Source organism: Glycine soja, unplaced genomic scaffold (assembly GCF_004193775.1).
Source record: "Glycine soja cultivar W05 unplaced genomic scaffold, ASM419377v2 tig00104557_1_pilon, whole genome shotgun sequence".
Taxonomy (NCBI): domain Eukaryota; kingdom Viridiplantae; phylum Streptophyta; class Magnoliopsida; order Fabales; family Fabaceae; genus Glycine; species Glycine soja.
Window position 1 is genome coordinate 25,458 of NW_021144449.1, and position 23,749 is coordinate 49,206.

At 35.6% G+C, this 23,749-nt stretch overlaps 2 protein-coding genes across 2 annotated transcripts; both read left to right on the top strand.

Annotated features, from left to right (window-relative positions):
• The first annotated feature begins 12,394 nt into the window (after positions 1 to 12,394).
• LOC114404593 lies at positions 12,395 to 15,017 on the top strand. The gene is made up of 5 exons (XM_028367487.1): positions 12,395 to 12,944; positions 13,744 to 13,926; positions 14,282 to 14,417; positions 14,595 to 14,730; positions 14,950 to 15,017. Exons 1-4 carry the CDS (start codon positions 12,760 to 12,762, stop codon positions 14,628 to 14,630), a joined length of 540 nt encoding a protein of 179 aa, XP_028223288.1. The 5' UTR covers positions 12,395 to 12,759; the 3' UTR covers positions 14,631 to 14,730; positions 14,950 to 15,017.
• Positions 15,018 to 21,545: 6,528 nt separating this feature from the next.
• Positions 21,546 to 22,529, top strand: LOC114404594 (germin-like protein subfamily 1 member 7). The gene is made up of 2 exons (XM_028367488.1): positions 21,546 to 21,734; positions 21,847 to 22,529. Exons 1-2 carry the CDS (start codon positions 21,620 to 21,622, stop codon positions 22,395 to 22,397), a joined length of 666 nt encoding a protein of 221 aa, XP_028223289.1. The 5' UTR covers positions 21,546 to 21,619; the 3' UTR covers positions 22,398 to 22,529.
• Positions 22,530 to 23,749: the final 1,220 nt, after the last annotated feature.

The window sequence follows — 23,749 nt, forward strand, 5'->3', positions numbered from 1 at the left end:
AACTTGATCTTGGATTAGTGAACTGAACCATAGCTGAAATTCACTAATCATAATTAGTGAAATTTTGGCTCCAATATTTGGCTCCACAAATTCAATTTCAAATTCAAGTGAAATTTGAGTAGCAAGCAAATGCTCACCCCCCCTCTGAAATTTACAAAATTACCCCTAATACAAAAACTAGTCTAGGTGCCCTAAAATACAAGGACTGAAAAATCCTACATTTCCAGGGTACCCTACCTATATTATGGAGCCCTAAATACAAAGGCCAAAAATAATGAAACCTTAATCTAATATACAAAGATAAGTGAGTTCATACTTAGCCCATGTCATGGGCCTGAAATCTACCATAAGGCTCTTGAGAACCGTAGGGCCTTCTCTTGCATCTCTGGCCCAATCTTCTTGGAGTCTTCTATCCAATGCCCTTAGGGGGTAGGATGGCATCACTCTATCTCTCTCATTCTCTTCCTTCATTGAAGCTTCCTCTTTAAGCTTCTTATCCAAGGCATTCTTTTGGTGGTGAAGCTTCTCCTTCCATGGCTTATCCTCTAGTAGATGGCGCCTCCTCTCACCTCTTATCCTTTATCTTTCGCTGCAACTCCATGGTCGAAAATCACCATTGAAGGACCTTTTTGAAGCTCAAAGACCCATCCTCCATAGAAGCTTCACAAGAAAGCTTCCATCAATATTATACTTAGACTATCCTAAAAAATGATAGCTTTTTCAATTGGAAACCCAAGATTGCTAACCAGACCTTTAAGTTAGATCCCATCCTTTATTGCTTCTATTAGAGCATGCACTCTACCCTTGTAGTGGATAAAACCACAATGGGCTAAAGAGTTTCCTTCCAACTATCAAGAGAGTTGCCAGTCATGAATGCGCACCTTGTCACAGTTCTCCTTGCATCCAAATCTACAGCATAGTCAAAATCTAAATAACCAGCAAGAGCACAAGACGTGTCTCCATGGTAGACAAGTGTAAAATCAGTTGTACCCATTAGTACCCAAATATACATATCACAACTTACCAATTGTCGCAACCTACCCTTCGGCGGGAAGGCGACGCAGGGCTCACTGGTATGTCTTCCAAGAAAGGAAAATGCACGGAGTCGCCACCAACGTTTATTCGAGGAAAACGTTGGAAAACCCGAAAAAGGTGTGGTCTACGAACTTTAAGCGCGAAAGGTTTAGGAGTTATTTTTACGCACGGGAAAGATATTAGCACCCCATGCGTCCATCAAAAGGGGCGTCAGCCTTTAATCAAGTATGCAAATATGATTTCAAAATGTTTTATTTTCCCTTTTTTATGTCTATTTTGTGTTTTTATGCTTTTTATGTTTTTTGTATTTTTTATCTTTTTATGGTCGATAAGGGTGTTTCCCTCGCTCCTATGTATCCTCAATTGCGATAAGGAAATCAGACCTAAGTAGTTCTTTGAGAACTAAATATTGGTTAAGTTGTTTTTATCTTTTTTTTTTTGCAAGATATATTTTAATCGAACAAAAAAGGTTATTCAAGGCGTTGGACCATTAAACGATCTTTTGATTTTGAAAGGATAGAAACGTTAAGACGTTGGACCATTAACAATCTCTTGGTTTTTGAAAGTAGAGAAACGTTAAGGCGTTGGACCATTAACGATCCCTTGGGATCGTCGACAAAAGCGGGACTTTTGCTCCTACGTATCCTCAATTGCGATGAGAAAATCATACCTACGTAGTTCTTGTAAAAGTGGTAAAGTTACATGTTGATTTTATGCTTTTGAATGCTCCATGTTAACCGATAAAAGCAAAGAGCACCGTTTAAGGCGTTGGACCTTAAAACGGTCTTTAGTGATTTTTGCGGAAAACGCTTGATTTGTAAGTTGATTTTAACCATAGTTTCACTTTGGTTATTAGTCAATTCATTCAAGGAAACATCCAAAGAAAAACGTCCGATTGATTTTTTTTATTACTTTATTCAAAGATATTTTGATTATTTTATTATTATTTTGCCCTTTTTTTGGTTTTAACCGAGATTAGTGCATGAACGATCGGTTGGATTTTATTTTAACAGTGATTAAACAAGATAAAAACCCAAATGATCGGTTGAAATTCATTTTATTATTTATTAGGTGAGAAAATGACTTAAATAAATGATTAAAGCACGTAAAAAGGGGGTACGAAAAACAAACAAAATAAAAATAAAAGTACGCGAAACAAGTGGGGACCACTAAAGGTGCATAGAATGAATTGAAAGATTTGATTTTGGGAACTTACTGGTTGAAGACCGAAGAACGGTGAAGAATCTTCACAAAATCGCTCATGGAAATGTCTCGGAAGCGTTACGGAAGCACCTCGGCTTGGATTTTTTCCACGGAAAATTTTTTTCTCACTAATTTCGAGAGAATCCTAAAATACCAAAAGGGTTGAACAATTTAGTCTACCCTCTTTCCCCTATTTATAGGAGAAAAGAGGGAGGTGGTTGCCGCCTAGGCGAGCTAGGTTGCTTCCACTAGAAAGCACCGCCTTCTGTTGGATCATCCTGGAAGGCCCTAGTGGGCCTGGTTTCTATTTGCACCCCTCTTTTTACTAAATGCATCCCTTTTGTGTTTTTTTTTTGCTAATTCCTTTCCGAAACTTTACGAATTTCGTAATGATACTCATTTTCTTTTCGGAATGTTGAGAAACTTGACGGATTACCTAACGACGGGTGTTAAGTACCTCGAGGTGGTCAAGCGAAGGTTGCATGCCACCAAACAATGGTCCCCGGATGAAATTAGGGTATGATAGTTGTCCCTCTTTACTTATCTTTTATTGGAGATAAAAGCGAAGTAAAGATAAGACACTAATTTCGTTCGAGCGGAACATCATTCGGCCGGTCAATATCCCAACCAGCGGAACCTGTCATTCAGAAAGAAAGAAAAGGCATCAGAAGCATCAACAAAACTTCAGTGTCTTGAAAGCGATAAAATGGGATAACCACGACGTTTCCACGCGCTATCGAACTTGATCATCCCTGCCCAGCAGAGAAGAATCTCGTGCGTCGTTGGGCTTGAATATCTTCGGACAACTAGAGTAAACCTGCAAAAATTTTGAAAATAATCAGAATCGAACGACCAACATCACCCTAATACCGTCGAATTCGTTTGCCTCGGTTGACGAAAGGTACGGATAACCATACGGTACCCCCGCATGTCACCTGACTTCATGGGTCAGGATGACAGAAGGTGCAGAAGACGACGTTAGTCTCTGCACGTCAACGGGCTCGTTTGCCCCTGGTTGCTGAAAGGTGCGGATGACCATATGGTACCCACGCTTGTCAACTGACTTCATGGGTCAGGATAAGAGAAACCATTTGTACGGATAACCGCTTGGGTATCTCCGCATGTCACCTGACTTCACGGGTCAGGATGACAGAAACCGTTTGTACAGATAATCGCTTGGGTATCTCCGTATGTCACTTGACTTTACGGGTCAGGATGATAGAAACCGTTTGTATGTAAAACCGCTTGGGTATCTCTGTACGTCACCTGACTTCATGGGTCAGGATGACAGAAAGTGCGGAAGACGATGTAAGTCTCCGCGTGTCAACAAGTTCATTGGCCCCTGATTGACAATGGGTGCAGAAGACAACGTTAGTCTCTGCATGCTACCGTACTCTGAGTCTGATGGATAGTGAAAGAGTGTTTATATGGATAACCACTTAGGCATCTCCGCCTGCCACCTAACTTCACGGGTTAGGATCAACAGAAATGGTTTGTGTGGATAATCACTTGGGTATCTCCGACGTCACCTGACTTCACAGGTCAGGATGACAGAAACCGTTTGTACGGATAACTGCTTGGGTATCTCCGTACGTCACCTGACTTCACGGGTCAGGATGACAGAAAACACGGAAGACAACATAAGTCTCCGCGTGTCAATGGGTTTGCTTGCCCCTGATTGACAAAGGGTGTAGAAGATGACGTTAGTCTCTACATGCTACCGGACTCTGAATCGGACAGATAGCGAAAGAGTGTTTATATGGATAACCACTTGGGTATCTCTGCCTACTACCTAACTTCATGGGTTAGGATTAACTTCACGGGTCACGATAGCAAAAAGTGGGGTGGCCGACAAAAGCAAGGCTTTTGCTCCTACGTATCCTCAATTTGTGATGAGGAACTCAGACCTACTTAGTTCTTGCTTTTGTGATGTGCGAGACTAAAATAGTCTCTATCGGGAGATGCTGAGTCAATCGAACTTGCTTTTGTGACCACATTGGCCTCTGCTTGTCAATCGAACTTGGGGTCTCCGAATGACGAGGTGCGGATAACCGAAAGGTGTCTCCGCATGCTACCAGACTCTTGGGTCATGATAGCAAAAGGTGGGGTGGTCGACAAAAGCGAGGTTTTTGCTCCTACGTATCCTCCATTTGTGATGAGGAACTCAGACCTACGTAATTCTTTCTTTTGTGAGACTAAATAGTCTTAGTGTTCTTTCATTAAAATGCGAACATGCTTTAGTAAAAAAACAAAACCTCCAATTGATCAGAGCAACATATATGATTTTTTTGATGAAAAACAATGTGCCTATTGGGGAAGGAGAGTATGCTGATGAAATTTTCTCATAACCATAAATGAGATTTTGGATGTTAGCGTTCGTTCCTAAACGACCATTTAAAGGAAACACTGGGCCCGACAGAATAGAAGAATATCACTCAAAGTGTATCAATCTCACATAGGTAAGTGTTTTATCCTAATTCCTCCGATCTTTGATCGAGAACTCTCTTCTATTTTTTTTTGTTTTCTTCCGAGGGCAGGGTTTATGCTAAGTTGGAATTTTGGATCAAGGCTTGTAGAACGGCTGGACATGATATATGTTAGGATGTTGGTTTGGCCAGCGGCTCAGGGAAAAAGGAGAAGTCCCACATTATTTCCATGATACACATGCAACACTGATGATTAGGAAATTTTATGCAAAACTGGTCATACATGCACCCATGTGGACACTCAAGCATTAAGTTTTTTATGGTCATGTGACATTCGGGCTCAGGATTTATTTCCTATTTTAGTCAACCCAGTGCTCCCAAAACATGTTCTTTTATCAATTCACGCATTCATCTGAGTCCATTAGGGGCGTTCGGGAAAATTTTCACAACATTCACCTTTCAGGTGTATACACATTTTCCAACAAAAAACCCTTCATTTTGATCGGTGAATTTTTGTTCAAAGAAAAGCTGGAAGTCATTTTCTCATCAAAAGCATGTTGGCTTTTTAGCTAACCAAATTTATTTTTATTTATTTTTCATCTATTAAGTTATTATTACTTATTTATTTTCTCTTTCTGAAAAGGTCATGCAGATGAGGGCACACACGGCCTACCTACGTCAAATCACAAAGCAAACGGAGAAGAATGCAATGGTAAGTCGCAACAAAAAATAGTGACAAAATAACTGAGAGTCGTAATGCCAGATCATAGCGGAAACAAAAACAATAATTGAAAGCAGTAATGTTAGATGACAACAAAAACAATAACTGAAAGCAGTAATGTTAATCACAAAAAAGTGCAGTGACCTTGGTCATGTGACTCCGCTCCCTCGCAAGAAACCGAGCAGGTCAGTCATATCCTCATCCATACGGGATTCATCCGCCTCACCCGGGGATCCTGCAGGGTCCTCCCCTGCCTGGGCATCGGGCTAGTCACCAGGCCATGCGAACTCAACCCCAAACTGCTCTGGGGTACGACATACAAAAGGGGCAGAACCCTGGCCCTGCTGACTGAGGATGAACCGGTAGAGACACTCATGTATCTGCACCTGTCCATGGTGGTTGGCTGCCTGCTGGCGAACAAATTATATAGATACCGCTCCACGCCTAGTGTGTTAGACCTTGTGGCCTCAATAATCTTAAGAGGGATAGGCTTAGAATGCCGAAGAAGCAACAACAATCAATTTAATAATGTTCTATAAACATGCAAGGAAAAATTGATTGCAATAACATAAATGAGATAAGGGAAGAGAGAATGCAAACACAGTTTTATACTGGTTCGGCCACAACCCGTGCCTACATCCAGTACTCAAGCAACCCACTTGAGATTTCCACTCTCTTTGTAAAATCCATTACAAAGTCTGAACCACACAGGGACAACCCATCCCTTGTGTTCAGGAATCCTTTACAACAAGAGACTCACAGTCTCTTAACCAATCTCATTGAATAAGAAGAATGGAAGAAGAATTCTCTCTTCAAGAGAAGAATATTACAATGAAGATCATGTAAGAATCCTTATAGATTTTGCAAGTGTTTGATCAAGGATTTCTTGAGAGAGCATTTGACAATGAAGTTCTTTTGGAATCTCTCTCATTGTCTTTTGAGAGGATAAGACATTTTTGCCAAGCAAAACTCTGCATAAAATTCGTGCCCAAGTCACCTATTTATAGGCCTTTGATGGCCATTCACAAATCTAATGAAAAGATGTGACTGTTGGCAGATTTTTTGAAAACTTTCCACTGGTAATCGATTACACAGTTATAATTTGAATTCCCAACGTTCAGAGTCTCTGGTAATCGATTACATATGATGTGTAATCGATTACACACTTTCATGTGCCTTGGTAATCGATTACATGTGCCTTGGATGACTTGAAATCTCTACATTTTGAGGCAAGGCTTGATCTTGAAGAAATATTGAATCAAGGCTTTGTTTGTTGAAACAATCTTGTATTAATCTTGAAGCAAAATGAGCCTTGTTTGATTCTTCTTTTGACATCATCAAAATCATGTATACATACATTCACATAGTGGCCCAACCGAATCGGCCTGCCGAGGTGGCGGCGGTGCGCCCACGTCCTGATGTGCGTTGCCCTACAGCGGTCCGAGCAAAATCCTACCTCGGTATGCACAACAGTTTGGCGATGGCTTCCTCATCGAAACCGTCTGCCTGGCTCCTCCTTTGGCTGAATTCACATTGCTGGTCTTCCTTCAAAATCAGTTGGTCGCCCAAGAACTGGCTGATGACATCTGCATCAAAGGGGACCCAGTGACCCCTCACCCATGAGCGCATGTCCCGAACCCCCTCCTCAGTAGGCCAGGCATTGACATAAAATTCTATGACTATCTCCGGGTCAAATTTAGCCATAGGGGTCACTAGTCGTGTCCAATGCCTGTGAGAGATCTCTCCCTGGAAGTCAGGATACTCGTCTTCCCTTAGCTGGACACGCCTCTCCCTGTGGAAAGATCATCCCTTGATGGCCTCGAAGCGCTGCTGGTGCTCGACACACCGAAAACGGTGACTATCAAACTCTGAGGCGGCACTGGAGCCTTATGCATAAATTCTGAAATAAGAATAAAATAAAATTACTATAACCGTTGAAGAAATAGTAAACCATACAAGATTTATTAGAGGAAAGTTACCCATTTTAGTAAGACAAAATGACTCAAGTATAGCAAAGGAGCACAAAAGAATTTGTCAAAGGGGGTACCAGTTAGTACAACTTGGTGGGTAACATTTATCCCCACTGCAAGTACATCTACCCCACTTGTAAATACAACGTCTGCAGCCTCTGAATAACCAAATATCTAGAACAAATCCAACCAAAGAGTTAGACAGATTGAGTTGTGAATGATATAATATTTATATGGAAGATTAGGAATTTAAATACATGATGGAAATACTCACGTTGACTTCAACAGTTGGATTCACATTGCCATTTACTACAAAAGCACCACCAAGAATCACTCTCTAAGTTCTTTTTATGAAATTATTTTATTTATATTCATTCGGGTGATGCACGAATGTTTATTATAGGTACAAATTTTTAGAACTTTCTATAATGTTTTAGTGTAATAAGTATGTAACATGATAACTCTAGATTACATATACCAGAATAATCTAATGTTTCTGGAAGCAATAATTTTAGATTGAACTAAATATTAAATATTTGTAAATTGTCTTACTATAGTCAGTGCAGCAACTCTATACATATCCAAAGAACACCATATTTTATTAAGCTAGTAAAAGTTGGAAGATATTGTCTTAATAACATGTCAAAATATTGTCTTAATGTCAACATAGTTGGAAGATATTGTCTTAACTCTGGAGGTAATATAGCTGCATCTTCTAAGGCAATAACATGTTCGGTGGCAGTCTCACTCTCTGATTCTGTCATTATTCCTCTTGAAGATTCTTCAATATCGCCTTCTTTCTTAAATTCCTTTATTATTCTAAACTTATATTTTGGCAACTGGTCAACCTCTTCCTCGTTGCCCCTTCCTGATATATTATGTAATTATAATAATGATGCAAGTGTTTTTTTAGGAAAAAATTAAACAAGATGAAAAAAAAACTTTTACTATTTTTTGCAAAAGCTAAAAATTATAGCTTAAAAAATGAGGAACTCAAGAGAGCTGTGTTTAATTTTTAAAAACTATTTTGTAGAATAATTTTCAAAACTAATTTTTTGTAGGGAGTGAACAAAAGAGTAAGTGGGAAAAGATGGGGCAGCACAATCAAGAACATATCAGAGTAATAAAAAACTGAAAGTAAAAAAAAAATCAAAACAGTTTAGAAATGTTTATTTTTTTTATTTTATAAACTGAAAAGATGTATTACTTTTGAAAATAGTTTTCAAATACTACTCTTATCAAACATCTTCTTGGTTTTCAAAAACAGAAAATAGTTTTCAAAAACAACAAATAAAAGATGCCAATTTATTTAAATATAAACAAATTCTAATTCTCTTTAAGTAATGTCAATTTATTTAAATAAAAATTATATGTTTAAATGTAAATTATCTTTTATTTATGAAAAATATTTCATATTGGGATATAAATTATTTTAATTATTAATAACTTATTTAAAAATATATTTAAATGTAATTTAGAAATAAAATGCTAATAACATATTAAAGAAGATAAGAAGTTGAGAAAATCTCTAAAAACACGTAAAATAAAAATAGTTAAAAACACTCTTGCACCAGATAAAATATTTTTTAAAAATTATTTTTTAGAATTTTATTTTATATTTTTATTTTTTTAAAAAAATTCCTGTTCTGAAACCAAGGAGTTGATAGTGGCTATGAATAAAGAGATGAAATCCTTCCAGAAGCACCAGACTTGGAGATTTAGTTGAGCTACCTGAAGGCAGATGAGTAGTGGGGTGCAAGTGGATCTTCAAGAAAAAATCTGGATCATCCACTGAAGAAGTCATCTGTTATAACGTACGTTTGGTAGATAAAGGTTCCAGTTAGCAGGAAGGAGTATACTACAACAAGATATTCTCTCCAATAGTTCGATACACCTCCACACATATTTTTTTGGCCCTTGTGGAAGCTCTGGACATGGAGTTAGAGCAACTTTATGTCAAAAATTTATTTCTCCATGGAAGACTGGAGGAAGACATTCTAATGCAACAACCTGAAGGTTTTGAGGTGAAAGGAAAGGAAAATTTTGTTTGTAGATAGAAGAGGTCTCTTTATTGGTTAAAGCAATCACCAAGTTAGTGGTATAAGAGATACGATGAGTTCATTGTCTCTCAAGAATGCATCCAAAGTACTTATGGGAATTTGAGATGAAGGACATGGGAGTTGCTGAAAAGATTATGAGCATGGAGATCAAGAACTATCGAGTCTAGAAGAAGCTATTTATGTGTCAAAAGGAATACATTCAGAAAGTAGTGAATCATTTTGGGATGACATCCACAAAAATAGTATGCACTCCTCTTATAACGTCCATTCGTCTATCTGAATTCTATATTACTTTGTCAGAGTCAAAGAAGAAATACATATCCTATGTTACTTATGCAAGTGTTGTAGGAAGTCTCATGTACTCTATGGTGTTCACTAGACCAGACCTAGCACAAACAGTCAATATTGTTGTGAGTAGTTATATGGATAATCCTGAGATGGAACATTGGTAAGCTGTGAAACATATATTCAGGTACCTTAAGGGTACAACTAATATTGGAATCATCTTCCATGGAGACATGTCTTGTGCTTTCCCGTTGGTTACTCAAATTCTAACTAAGTTGCAGATTTAGTTGCAAGTAGATCTATAACTGGGTGTGCATTCACCATTGGCATCTCTCTTGTTAGATGGAAGACCATACTTCAGGACACAATGGATTTATCCACTACAGAGGAAGAGTACATGGCTAAGGCAGAAGTAGTAAAGGAAGGCATTTGATTCAAGGGTCTGATTAGCAATCTTGGGGGTCCACAAGAAAAGGTTATAATTTCTGCAACAGTGTGAGTGCAATTGATTTAGCCAAGGATTAAGTCTATCATGAGAGGACTAAACATATTGACATCATATACTACTTCATCTGTTCTAAGAAGAGGTTCAAAGTCCCAAATGTTGATAGAAGGAAGCATCCAATTGATATGTTCACAATGTCTGCTCCAACAAGCAAGTTCATGCATTATCTGGATCTAAATATAGATTGTTGAAAATGAACTAAATTACTTGTAATTCATAAATGTTATTGAACCATGGTGAAGATTTTAGATTGTTGAACAATGGACGATAGAGATAGGGTGGACGACAATGTGAGTCGTCTGTCCAGTACTCTTTTTCTTCTGTATTGGTTTAATGTTCAGATAATAGATAAAATTGTCAAAAAACAAGCACCAAGGGGAAAGCAATTACACACTCAGTCAAATTTTCAAGTATGTGTATGGCCAGGTTGAAAAAGAAAAGGCTTTAGCCGGAAAAAAAAAAAAAAACTTTACCTTTTCTGGAGTAATTTCAATGGCTAGAAATCCCTTTCAACTATAGATTAGAATATTCTTTACTGTGTTAAGGGACATCCAAGACTGACATGCAAATTCCAGCATTTGAATCAATTCAAAACATCATTTTAACTACAAAACCAGAATAAAACCCAAGCAATCAAGAAACACCCATTTGAATAAACATAAAAAAGACTCCAAATTCATGGTCCTAGAAACAAGAAACTGAAAAACAAAAAAACCCATTTGTTGTTTTACCCAAAGTTCCTGAAATTGCTTAAAAAGGTGAAAAGCACATATTGTTGAGGTGTCGAGAAGAGAAGTTAGCTGTCACTGTTGAGTGTCGAGAAGTTAGATTTTCTCTTCTACTATGGGACTTGTGATTTCCACGCGCGTGCAGAAAGAGCTTGGTGAGAACAGGGGTTGATGCACCGTTCTTTGCCACCATGGTGAGGTTCTACGCAGTGGCGGCGTTGTCCTTCACCGCCTGATGGGATTCTCCATGGTGGTGGTATTGTTCTTCGTCGTCGTGATGGGGTTCTCTGCAGTGGTAGCGTTGTTCTTTGCCTCTGTGATGGGGTTTTCCGTGGTGGTGGTGCTGTTCTTCGTTGCCGTGATGGGGCTCTCCTCAGTGGTTTTTGCGTTAGTGTAGCAGAAGTGCAGAACAGCAAAAGCCAAGATCGAATAGAGGTAAACGAAAATGACAAATGAGTGAAGTAGGTTATTTTAAAATGCCAGTCTTTAAAATAAGTTAACTTTACAACTATTTTTATGTAAAAATCAAGTTATTGAAAATACCTATAACTACAAAACTAGTTATATTTATATAACTACTTTTAAATAGTAAGTTTGCAAGACTTGAGGGCCCTACCAACTTCAGTCCATGCCCAAAAACACATAATAGCCCATTTGAATATTATGCAAAATGTACCAATATCAAGATTATCAATCCTAGGAATCATGTTGTCAACAGGTCAAAATAAATGGATTTAGTATGTTTTTAATACATTAATTAATCAATTTAATTTGAAATTTGTGATATATGTACATTTATATGGTATTCAAACACAGAAAATATTTTTAATTCAAATTATAATAAAATATTTCTTTTTTTTTGTTATACATAACAGTGAATGATAAATACACTCAAGAATTAATTCATATCAATTTTGGATATTATTTAATGTCTTAAATATATTTTTTATCCCTAATAAATTTTTTCTTTGCATTGATTTCCTAATAAAATAATAATTTTATTTTTGGTCCTTGATAATTTGTTTTACCACTTATAAATTAGCAAATATTTTGTATGCTCCCTGCTAAATTACTGAATTTTTTAGTCTGAACTAAGAAAACTGAAAAAAAATTACAAGGAAATAAAAACAAAATTTACTAATTTATCAGGGACTATAAAAAGTTCTAAGGACAAAATTAAAATTTTTGTTTAATTAAGGACTCAACCAAAAAGAAAAGTTTATTAAAGAGCAAATACAAAAATTAGATATTTATTAGGAATCAAAAATAAATTTATACCTTTTTATTTAATTGAAAAATACAATATACTTTTAGAAACTCATTAAATAGAATACTATATCTCAAATTAAGAACTGATAATTTAAACACATTAAATAAATGGAGTGCATTACATGGGTGAGTTTAGTTGTTGGTTTTCTCTAGATCTCAACCCAATTTCAAATTGAAAGAACATACATCGAATAAAAAGTGGGTCATGTACCTATAATGACATTCCATTGGCTAGTTCGAAAAGACGAGGATTGCCAAAAAAAATTATTCTGAGTTGTTGATAACATCAAATCAAACGATTTATATTTCTTTGTGCTAGTCCCGTTGGATCGCCGTGTAGGTTTCTAAAGCTTTATAATGCACACCTTCCATCTACATCTTAGTATCACTCTAACACCTGCAATATTCCTACCACATGAAATCTACACTATAAAGTGCATCATCTCCTCTTGTTCTCACCAAATAGGTTATTAGACCCAGAGGTCTAAGACTGACTTTGTCCACACTTTATAATTATTTTTTATCGTGTTTGTATCTTTTTTGTGTATGCTAGATCCATGAGCCAAGGAACAAAACCCCATTCAAGGACCTCCATTGCAGATCTACTCAGATGGAATTCGTTGACCATGTCTCATATTTCTTTGCCCTCTCTTTTATGCTTTGCCGTATCGTTTGTTCTAACCATGGCCAATAAACATCTTCAAGCTGCAACGACCATGATTTCTTTGATTAACTATATAAGGTAAAATTTCTACCTCTTTTGTTATTGTAAATTAACTCATTTATTAATAACAATTACATGATTAATTTGTATCATCACTAAAAGACATGGTGAATACCCACACTAATCGATTTGATGTAGATCTAGTCATCTCTTTGCTAAATAGTTGGGGGAAGAATCCATACGTATTAGATATTTTGAGAAACTTATCAAGATAGAATTAGATTTAGGTAGACAATATATTGTTGGTAAATGAGAATCAATTTTTTACCAAGGTACAAAATGTGTCACCAAATTTCCAAATCATTTAATACTTTACAAAGTAACCATCATTTTTATAGTACCCATGATTTCTTTCAAGCTGCTCACCATAATTATTGTTGGTACCAAGAAATGGTTTATCCAAGTGGTACTAGACACGAATCCCTTAAGCATGTAGTAAAGGGTTTGAATCCTGACGAATGCATATATGGAGAAAATCTTGTTGAGAGGGAGATCCCACTTATGAGTGCCAACAGGTCCCTTGGAGGATATTAAAATCCCCTTGGCCGGAAGCAGATATACTTATTTGCAATCGTATGCAACAACAACAATTATTGTTGAGAAGTCTTACAGTCATTGCGAATAGCCAATTAGCCGCCAACAAAATGATGTTATTTTAAGAGTTTATTCTTCTGTGAAATCATTTTAAGATTTGTGATATATGCTATTGTTTTGCCATTATTTTCATTTCATTTTTACCTTCCGCAGAGAAGATTTTGCAAGAAATTGATGCTGTATCCTATAGAGTGCTTGGCTAACTTCTTTTTGGCACTATCAGAATATTCTATAAAAAGGTTGAATATGTGCTTGAAGATTGTAATGAGGTTCTCGTCAAAATCAACAAATTTGTCGTCAACAAAGAAGGCTTAGTATGTGTGGAAACGTTGTGTATGCCTGTTACTAAACCAGAAAGATTTGAGTTGGATGCTTTTGAGTTAGATGAACCTGAAGATGCTGGCAGGTATGCTTTTATTAGGTTAGACTTTAGAAGCTTAATGATTATGTAATTTTCTTCATACTGCTTCTCTGGAAGAAATTATGCTTAGAGACAAAGATATTAGAATTGTTTCACTATTTTACTTTTATAGTAAATGTAATCTTATTCTATTGTTTGAGTAATACACTTTTAAGTGAAACAAAATTTGTGTGTAAAACTGAGGGATTTGGGCTGTTTTCTAAGGAGAAGGTATGCATTCCATAATAATTATAAGTGGTACAAGAATAATGTTTCTTCCATTTTATCTATGCAAGTATTTTTTGTTTATTGTTTATCTTCAGCTCTTTACTAATACTAGTATATTCTGTTTAATTTCAAGGTATATAGTTAGAAAGAGCATAAAGAGTGCAAAAGACATAGTTCGTTTTCCTTTCCAACAGAATGCCACCATACTTTACTTATTGCACACTGTGTACAGAGGCAGAGAGAATCTCCCATTACTTACTGTGCACTATGTAAGTTTGATTTGATCACCTTTCTTTTTCTTTTTGTTTATAAACTCTTCTATCTTTACTAACATTGTTTTTCTCCATGTTCTTCCTCTGACCTTCAACTCCTATTCTCAAAATAAAATGAAAATGTGTAATTCCCTTAATCTGTTGGCACTCCCCTAATCCCTTCTCAATCCTCAGGTTGCCTTGAAATTGTGGAAACTCCAAGGATGTTAGATGTACCTGAATCTCAGGATTTTGGCATTCCAATTTTTATTGAGATAAAATCCTTTTGGAATCTCCCGAAACAAATGAAGTGCCTAATTTGATGGATGAGGTAAAGAATAACTAAATGATGAAAATACTCTTTGACATTCTAACAGGCACACTGTGAGTGGTTTGCAATACATTCATAATTGTCTCCACGCAAACTCGCATAAAGAAAAACCATATTGTTGTTTGATCTTGGAACTTTGAATTGGTATGAAACTTTAGATTCTAAGATAGAGGAAACTTATCCTAGTGCTAACCCTTTGTTTCATTATGTCTGTCTCAGGAAACAAATTCATGTGGAACTATATAACCAATCAGAGTTATGTAAGAACCCTTGCAACTATATAACCAGTTAAGTTTCACTATTTTAATAGTGCATGATTTCTTTATTTTTTTCTCTTTAGTAGTTGGCTTTGGAAAGTTGTCAGTTTGATTATTGCTTACAAGATTGGCTTATGATGGTCTTCTTTAATGATGTACCGGAAAGTTGCAAGTTGCCTACTTCAGAGTTTTCTGTGTGCAAGAAAACAAAGAGAGGAGGACATTGTAAACTTTTCACAAGTTTTTGTAGGCCAGGCACGGAAAGAATCTGCACTGCTATTTAATGAAAAGTTTGGTGACTTCTGTAAAAAAAAAAGTTTGGTGACTAATTTTCTTATGGCAGTGATGCAGAAACTTGAGTTATGTTTTCTTGTCTTACTACTCTGCTTTTTCTGTAGATGACATACTTTGTTAAAGGATGAAAAATTGTTCTTCATAACTATCAATTCTACTTTTATCTGAGTGATGATAACAGGAAGATGTGGAATTGTAGTTGTCCAGTCGGTTTGTTTGTCAAACAATAGTGATGTACTTCTATAACTTTTTTTAGGGTGATCGATGCCCTTTCAGTTAATGGATCAACTTTGTCTGATTGGAATATAAGTATATAAATCTCCAATGCAACGTGGAACTTATGTTAGTCCTTTTGCTCTTTCTTAGCAATCATATTTTGTAGCAGCAGAATAATTCAAGCATGCTTAATTATGAACTTCTTATGTGATAGTCTACCAAAAAGTATATTCATCTTGATGCTATAATTTGTATCAATTAATTCATTTTAAGTTATCCTTAACTGTATATTCTCATACCTGTACAGCCTGAGGATTTTTCTCCTTCCGGTGTGATTCACTTGAGGTATTACAGACATCAAGAAAATAAGAAAATAAGCAGGGAATGAAGGAAGACAAAAAGAAAGAGTGTATAATGGAAAAAGACAGGGACATCATGATAAAACAAAAAAAAAAAGTAGTCATTGATATTTAAATGAAGTTAATTTATCTGACAGACACAATATCCTTTCCCATGATGGGAGACATATTACACTCTTCCACGATAGCCTTGATGTACCCATGGACCAAACTCATTAAATCAGTGAGTTAGCCAGATTAGGCTAGGAAAAAAACCACATTGAATGCTCTACTTGTTTTAAGGCTTGTGGCACATCCTGATTATTGGTTAAACCAATGGTGTACAAGCTATGACCCTTACGTACATACCTATGGTTATTATATTTGGTATCTAGACATTTAAAAATATCATGATATCGGTCCTTTAATTTCTTTCCCCTCGTTAGTCACTCAATAATTTAATTTTCCAGTAAATTATTTTGTCAATATTTTAAAAAGGAATTCTTGTTCATATTTATCCTATTTGACTCAAATACGATTGTTTTAGGTGAGAGATACAAGGGATATTGAAAAAGAAAGTTAAAAAGTAAAAGAAGACTAATAACAAAAAAGTAAGAGGCTTATTTAGTAACAAATTAAAATTTTGAAAACTTCTTTAAAAGATAAATAGTTTAAAACATCTTTCTAGAAATAGTTTAAACTTCTTTGAATAGATTCTCAAGTCTACTTTAGGCCTAAATGTGCTTTGGGTCCCTGTAAATTAATGTTTTTTTGGTTCCTGTAAGTTCATTTTTCTAATTTTAGTCCTTGTTCGCTCTTTTTCAATTTTTGTTTCTGTAAGATATTGTGCTCATTTTTTGTTCCTACTGTAAGATATTTTGTTCATTTTTGAAAACCATAAACTTACAAGGATTAAAAATGAGCAAAAAACTTATAGGAACCAAAATTGGAAAAGCATAAACTTATTATAAGGACTAAAATTAGAAAAATGAAAACAATGACCAAATATCAAAAAACACAAACTTAAAAGGACCAAGAACATATTTAGGCCTCTACTTATTATATGAATTTTCCATAAGGAACAAATTTTGAGCCAAAACAACAAGCACACTTCCATTCTCACTTCTTTTTATTTTTCCTGTCAACTTGTATGATTTTTTTTATTTTATCCAAATCACTTGGTTCTTTTTATATAATTTTTGTCTAGATGCCTAGAAAATTCAGTAAAAAATTCTGCTCAAAATTCACAGTGACAAATTCCCAGTAATTTTTATAAGTTCGTATGTCCAAGCTGCCAGCACCAGCGATTTCAGACTTTGAATTTTTTAAGCATGGTATATTGATTTCCTTTGGTTTACTTTCAACTTTCCTATGTATGTTAAATTCACTAGGCCTATTTACCACAGCTTTAGGAGTTCAACATTCACTTAGGATCAAAATTTCAGCCAGCAATTCAATCACTAAAACTCAAATTCACAATAGACACAATCATAAGGAAACCTAAAAGTTCAAGAAAAGCTTCACAATCAAAGACTCTCTAAGAATTATGCATGAAGATGTTAAGGACTAATTAACATGCAAGATTTGACTCAAATCAAATTATAGGTTAAAAAAATTTCATACACTCATGAACAAATGAGTTAGACAAAGAAACAAGAAAAATAAAATTCAACACAACATAAGGAATCTTACGTGACAAGTTTCATGACTAGACATGACTTTTATGACAAAACTACAATAGGTGAATATGTCATTCTAGATTTTTGAGGTTTTCTTCTACTTTAATGTTTTTGTAAGAATTTTATGGTTTAGGTTTCAGCCAAAATAATTGACAATATAAAACTCAAAGGAACCTAAACTCAACACAATTCATGGTTCAAGAACAAGAACAAGGAATTTGAACCATAGAAAATCAAATCTAGCTTCTATAGCAAGCTTAATCGGTGGAACTTCTAAAAAATAATGTTAACAACATTCAGCACAAGACACGTGAGGAGATACATGGAGAGAAACGAAGAAACAACAATGGAGGAGAAAGTAAAGCTGAAAATTAGTGGAGGTTTAAGGAGCACCTACTTGAAGCTCTTGTGCTCTGATACCACTTGTTGGAAGCTTGCTTATGAAGCTTCTATGGAGGCTGGATCTTTGAGCTTCAATAAGGTCCTTCAATGGTGATTTTTAGCCATGGAATTGCAGCGAAAGATAAAGGAGACGAGGTTAGAGGAGACATCATCCACTAGAGAATAAGCCATGGAAGGAGAAGCTTCACCACCAAGAGAGTGGCTTGGATAAGAAGCTTAAAGAGGAAGCTTCACTGGAGGAAGAGAATACGAGAGAGAGGGGGGGGGGGGGGGGCGCGAGGTGTGGGAATTGAAGGAGATTAGAGTGAGAAGTTGAACTTTGAAGTGTTTCTCACAAGTTTTTCATTCATCAAAGTTACGACAAGTGTTACGCATGCTTTTATTTATAGCCTAGCACATGGGAAGCTTCCTTGAGAAGCAAGGAAGGTAGCTTCCTAGGGAAGCAAGGAAGAAAGCTTTCTTGAGAAGCTAGAGGGGGGCTACTCACACCCCTCCAATAGCTAAGCTCACCCCCATGCCAAAATATATGAAAATACAAAAAAGTTCGTACTACAAAGACTACTCAAAATGCCCTGAAATACAAGGCTAAAACTTTATACTAATAGGGTACCCTTAACTTGTACCCTTAATTTGTAGGGGACCCTACAAATCTAAAATGACCAAAATACAAGGCACAAAAGAAGGAAAACTTATTCTAATATTTACAAAGAAAAATGGACCCAACCTTGACCCATGGGCCCAGAAATCTACCTTCAGGTTCATGAGAACCCTATGGTCTTCTTCAACAGCTCTAGTCCAACCCTCTTGGAACCTCTTGCTCATGGCTCTGGTGACTGGTCCCTTCCCAGGGAGGATTGCATCAAATATGTTTAGCCAAGGATCAATTCCATCATGAGAAGACTCAGCACATTGACATCAGATACCACTTTATCCATGTTGAGAAGAGGCTCGAAATCCAGAAAGTTGATACCACTTCATTCATGGATTATCTAGCCACGTAGAAAGGAGTGTTCAGTCTAGTGGTTCATTAACATAGCTTGTGTTGTAATTGTAATTGTTTTCTTTTTCTTATTTGCTTTTCTAACAGTTTTCTAGTTGGACAGTTAGTTGTTTTCTCCTTTATAATGAGATTTATGTTTTACATTCAAAGAGCTTGAGAGTGTATTTAACTCCTTTCATTCCAAATTTCGTTATTTGCAATAAATTTAACAATTTATGCGATATCTTTTCTCATTCTATGATCTAAGCTTCCCTATCTAAATAGTATTTCTCAAATATTTCCCAACAAGAAATATGGAAAGCACAAACCAAAAACAGGGTAGTAAAAACCCAAATAGAAGAGGAAATGAAACATAGATGTTCGAACGGTTTGATCAAGAAACCCATATGCCTAATAATAGAAACAATAATGGAGTCAGATTTAGTGCTTATATAGATATATTAGTTGTTCTTCCAAGATAATCACAACATGCAACAACAAATATATTATTTAGATTCAGTGCTTACCAAAATGGATTCAGTGTCTCCACATCTATTTTCTCCTCCACTTTATCCGATGTGAAACTGCACCATGGTCGACGCACCATGATATTACGAGAAATAGAGAAATAAAGAAAGAGAACAACGAAGATGAGGTTATAAAAATTAGGCTGTTGAAGATAGAGACACAAACAACGTAGTCTCTTCATCATCGTTCTCTAACCCTTTTACTACTAGATCCATGACTTTAGTGGCAAAATCACTGTGTGAGAGAGAAGAATTGCGGTTTGATGCGCTGCTGATGGTTTGGGGCGAGGTTATGGTGGGTGGAGGCACATAAGATAAGAATGAGAAGGGGCACAGGTTCCCATTCATCCAAACCCATAATACAAAATGGGAATGGGTGCGAGAGGGTTACTAGAGTGGAGCATGAGAGTGAAAGTTGAAGGCGAGAGTGGGAGGGGGTTTTGTGATGTTGAAGGAAACAAAACATTTTCACATTTTAGAGTGACTTTGGTTTAGTGATATAGAGGGAAAGACGAAATGAGACGGTGTGTATTTGTTTATGGATAGTAAAAGGGGTACATATGATGGCTGATTAATTAGTCTCCCTTAAGGGTGACCGCAAAATCAGTAACTGATTAAAATTTGCAATACCAAACCTCTAAAATGATATTTTTACCCCCAAATCTTTAAAGTCAATTTTTCCATATAAGAACAGGTGTTTTTGGAAAAAAAATGTTGGACCAAGTCCCCTTGAGTACTTGTCATGCATTTCTCTCAAAGTTATATGACATAGACATATTACACCCTGAAATCGGGTATAAAATTCAAAAGTTATGCTTGATCAAATAAAGCAATGGAAACAAGATTCCATTTTAGACAAGAAAACAAGTATCGAATAATGCCAAGTTGACAAAGAGTACCAGGATTGAGAAAAATCCCTCCTTCAGTTATCTTTGTATCCCTTGATTTGTATCCAGGACTCATTCATAAATTGAGATGAATGAATGGCTACTTTCTTCTCTAAAGTGTATAGCGGTGATAAATAAATATCCGAAATAACAAAAATTCTGAATTAATTTCTGAATGTGAAAAAAGTGTAATAATTATGTATCGTCATTAAGTTTTGTGGATCATTTTGTCCTTATGATATAATATGCGTACCAATTTAACATTAAATTATAAAATTTAAGGAATAATTTGACAATAAGTTATAAAATTTAGTGGCAAATTTGAAAATAAGTTGTATGGTAGGACGTAATCATCACCTTTTTTATACATTTAAGACTAAACCAGAATTTTTATTTTTTTAAAAAAATTACATTATCGATGTAAGAACGAAGGTGGTCCTATAAAAAAAAAAAACAAGGTGACTATTAATTCAATGACTTAGTTATTTCCTACTACAACTATTTCCTTTAAGGTTGGGTTTACCTATCCAAAATAAATAAAAACTAAAATACTATTCTGTTTCAGTTTGAAAGTTTTCTATCTCCACGGGAAATTATTTATTAAAACTAAGCCCCGAAGCAATTCCAGCAGGTCGTGCAAAGTCAAAAGTTATATATCTAACATTTAATATATTCCGCTGTACGTTCATATCTTCGAACATTTCTATGTCATTGGATTACTTTAGTTGTATATGAAAACAAGTCACACGACACCAACAATTAATATAATTTCGGGTTGCAATAATCTGAGTCTTTGATTAATTGTGGACAGGACCAATCAGAAATAGTCTCTAATCCCTTCATAAAATATCAATTTTCCACCTACTACCTCTGGTGACCATGTTTAAACTTGTAACAGTTCCTCAAGCTAAAAAAAGATTAGTTAATAAATGAAGTAATATTTTAAATATTTAATAAAACAGTTATCACTAAGTCTATTAAACTGAGACACAGTCTAAACTGATCTGTGATTGAATTAAAAGGCTTCCCATTATAAAATAATAAAATAGACGAGGTAATACCGAAACACTTGCTTTTTCCTGTAGAGCGTCTACTACTACGTCTACACATTGATTAGGCACGCATGTAGTTGTTAAGGAATGATTCCTCATCAAATAAATAATTAATTACGGTCAAGATAAAATGCAAACCAATTCAATGCTTCATACTTATAAATAGCAATCAGCAAGCTCTACATAAATCACAATTCAATCATCACAAGCAATTACATATAGCACAATTGTTTAAGAGTGTATTACTAAGGAAAAACAATGAAAGTTGTGTACTTCCTTGTTGCCATCTTGGCTTTGACATCCTCTCTTGTCTCTGCCTATGATCCTAGTCCTCTGCAAGATTTCTGTGTGGCAGCCAAAGAAAAAGATGGTGGTATGTAAAAACATTAATCCTTATACCATTGGCATCATATATATAGACGTTGTCTAGAATTATTGTGATTGATGATTTTTATTAATTAAGACCTTTTGCCTTGTATTTGTAGTGTTTGTGAACGGGAAATTTTGCAAGGACCCTAAGCTTGTCAAAGCTGAAGATTTCTTCAGACATGTAGAACCGGGGAAGACTGACAACCCAGTAGGTTCAAACGTGACTCAGGTGTTTGTTGATCAACTACCGGGACTAAACACGCTTGGCATAGCTTTGGCTCGCATAGATTTTGCACCAAAGGGTTTGAACGCTCCCCACACTCACCCTCGCGGCACTGAGATCCTTATAGTCCTTGAGGGTACTCTTTATGTTGGATTTGTGACTTCCAATCAAGATGGAAATCGCCTCTTCACCAAAGTGCTGAACAAGGGTGATGTGTTTGTGTTCCCAATTGGTCTGATTCATTTCCAATTGAATGTGGGATATGGCAATGCTGTTGCCATTGCTGGCCTTAGCAGTCAAAATCCAGGAGCTATCACTATTGCAAATGCTTTGTTTAAAGCTAATCCGCCTATTTCTTCTGAGGTTCTCACCAAAGCTTTCCAGGTGGACAAGACTATAATCGATTATCTTCAAAAGCAATCTTGGTACGACAACAATAACTAATTTGGGAGTATGGAGGATCATTTCGCACTGTCTAGTTATTGGATAATTGATCACTTTAATTATTATTTCAGTCACGCCATACATTAGACCTAATAAATAAAACCTTTGTGGATTATAATTTTTTACATATAATATTTGTTCTGTTTGGAGTTCGATTTGGTTAATACTTGCCCTACGCGTCTGCTACCACGGGCATATTCAGTTTGGCTGGTTTTAGGTAACAGGTAGAAGATATTTTCAGGTAACAAACATATTAATTAATACCCTAAGTCACCCATAAATTGTCCCTACATTGAAGTCTGCCTAGTCCACCATACTACATACCCTTAAAGGCCAAAGCATTTACAACGGTGTTTACAATTTAAACCTAAAGTTCAGCAAGAGAAAGGATAAGTTTGAAAATTAACTGACTATTAATTGTCTCATGAAGTGAGACAAAATCTTAACAGTTAGTATTTAATTTAACGAATAGATTCCCCAACACTATGAAAATGATGGATTTGGCTCAGCAGCGATGTACTCTAGTATAAGATTATTTTTAGTTATTGATATTTTTTTTAAAAATATAACTAGAAATTTAATTTATATATAAGAGATATTTCAAATGAGAAATAAAAAGAATTAATTTTAACCATACACTTAAAAAATTTCAATGATTGAGATTAGAAATTAATTTTAACAAGTCACCTGATTTTCAATTTCCATATATCTCCTTCCTTCTTTCCTTTCTGACCCACTTGAGAAGAATTTCAAATTAATTTTTCTTTGCCTTTTTGCCTTTTTGTTTGTCGATCATTCGGAATCTCATTTGAGAAAGATTTCAAATTAATTTATCACACACTCTCTTTTTGTTTTGCCTTTTTCTTTCCTAGTGTATGCTCTTTCTCTGGAATCAAATTCCTCTGAATCAATTCTCTTACTAAAAATAAAAAAATTAAGCACTGATTATAGAACATGCCACTTAATGGATAGAAGAAAAAGGATATTGCCGAAATTCAGAGTATTATTCTCTAATTTCACAGATTAAAAACTAACACTTTGAAAATTGGAAGGATAATTCATAATTGTTTGAAGGAAGGCCAAAGAAAGTTAAACAGGAAACGGTATTGCGTGCCAAAGAAGGTGAAGACAAAGAAGAGAGAAAAAGAGTGCATGAATCTTAACCCTCCCATGCTTCTCCACCACAACAGAACGGTGTTTGCGAAAAACTACATCGGTTAAGCAAAACTGAAATGCTATAAAGATTCATATGAAAAAACACTCAATGATATTAGAAAAAATTATAGAAAAACACATGGTAACTTGTTAGAGAAAAATGTCCTACGTTGATTTATTTTTTTCTTGGTAGTAGT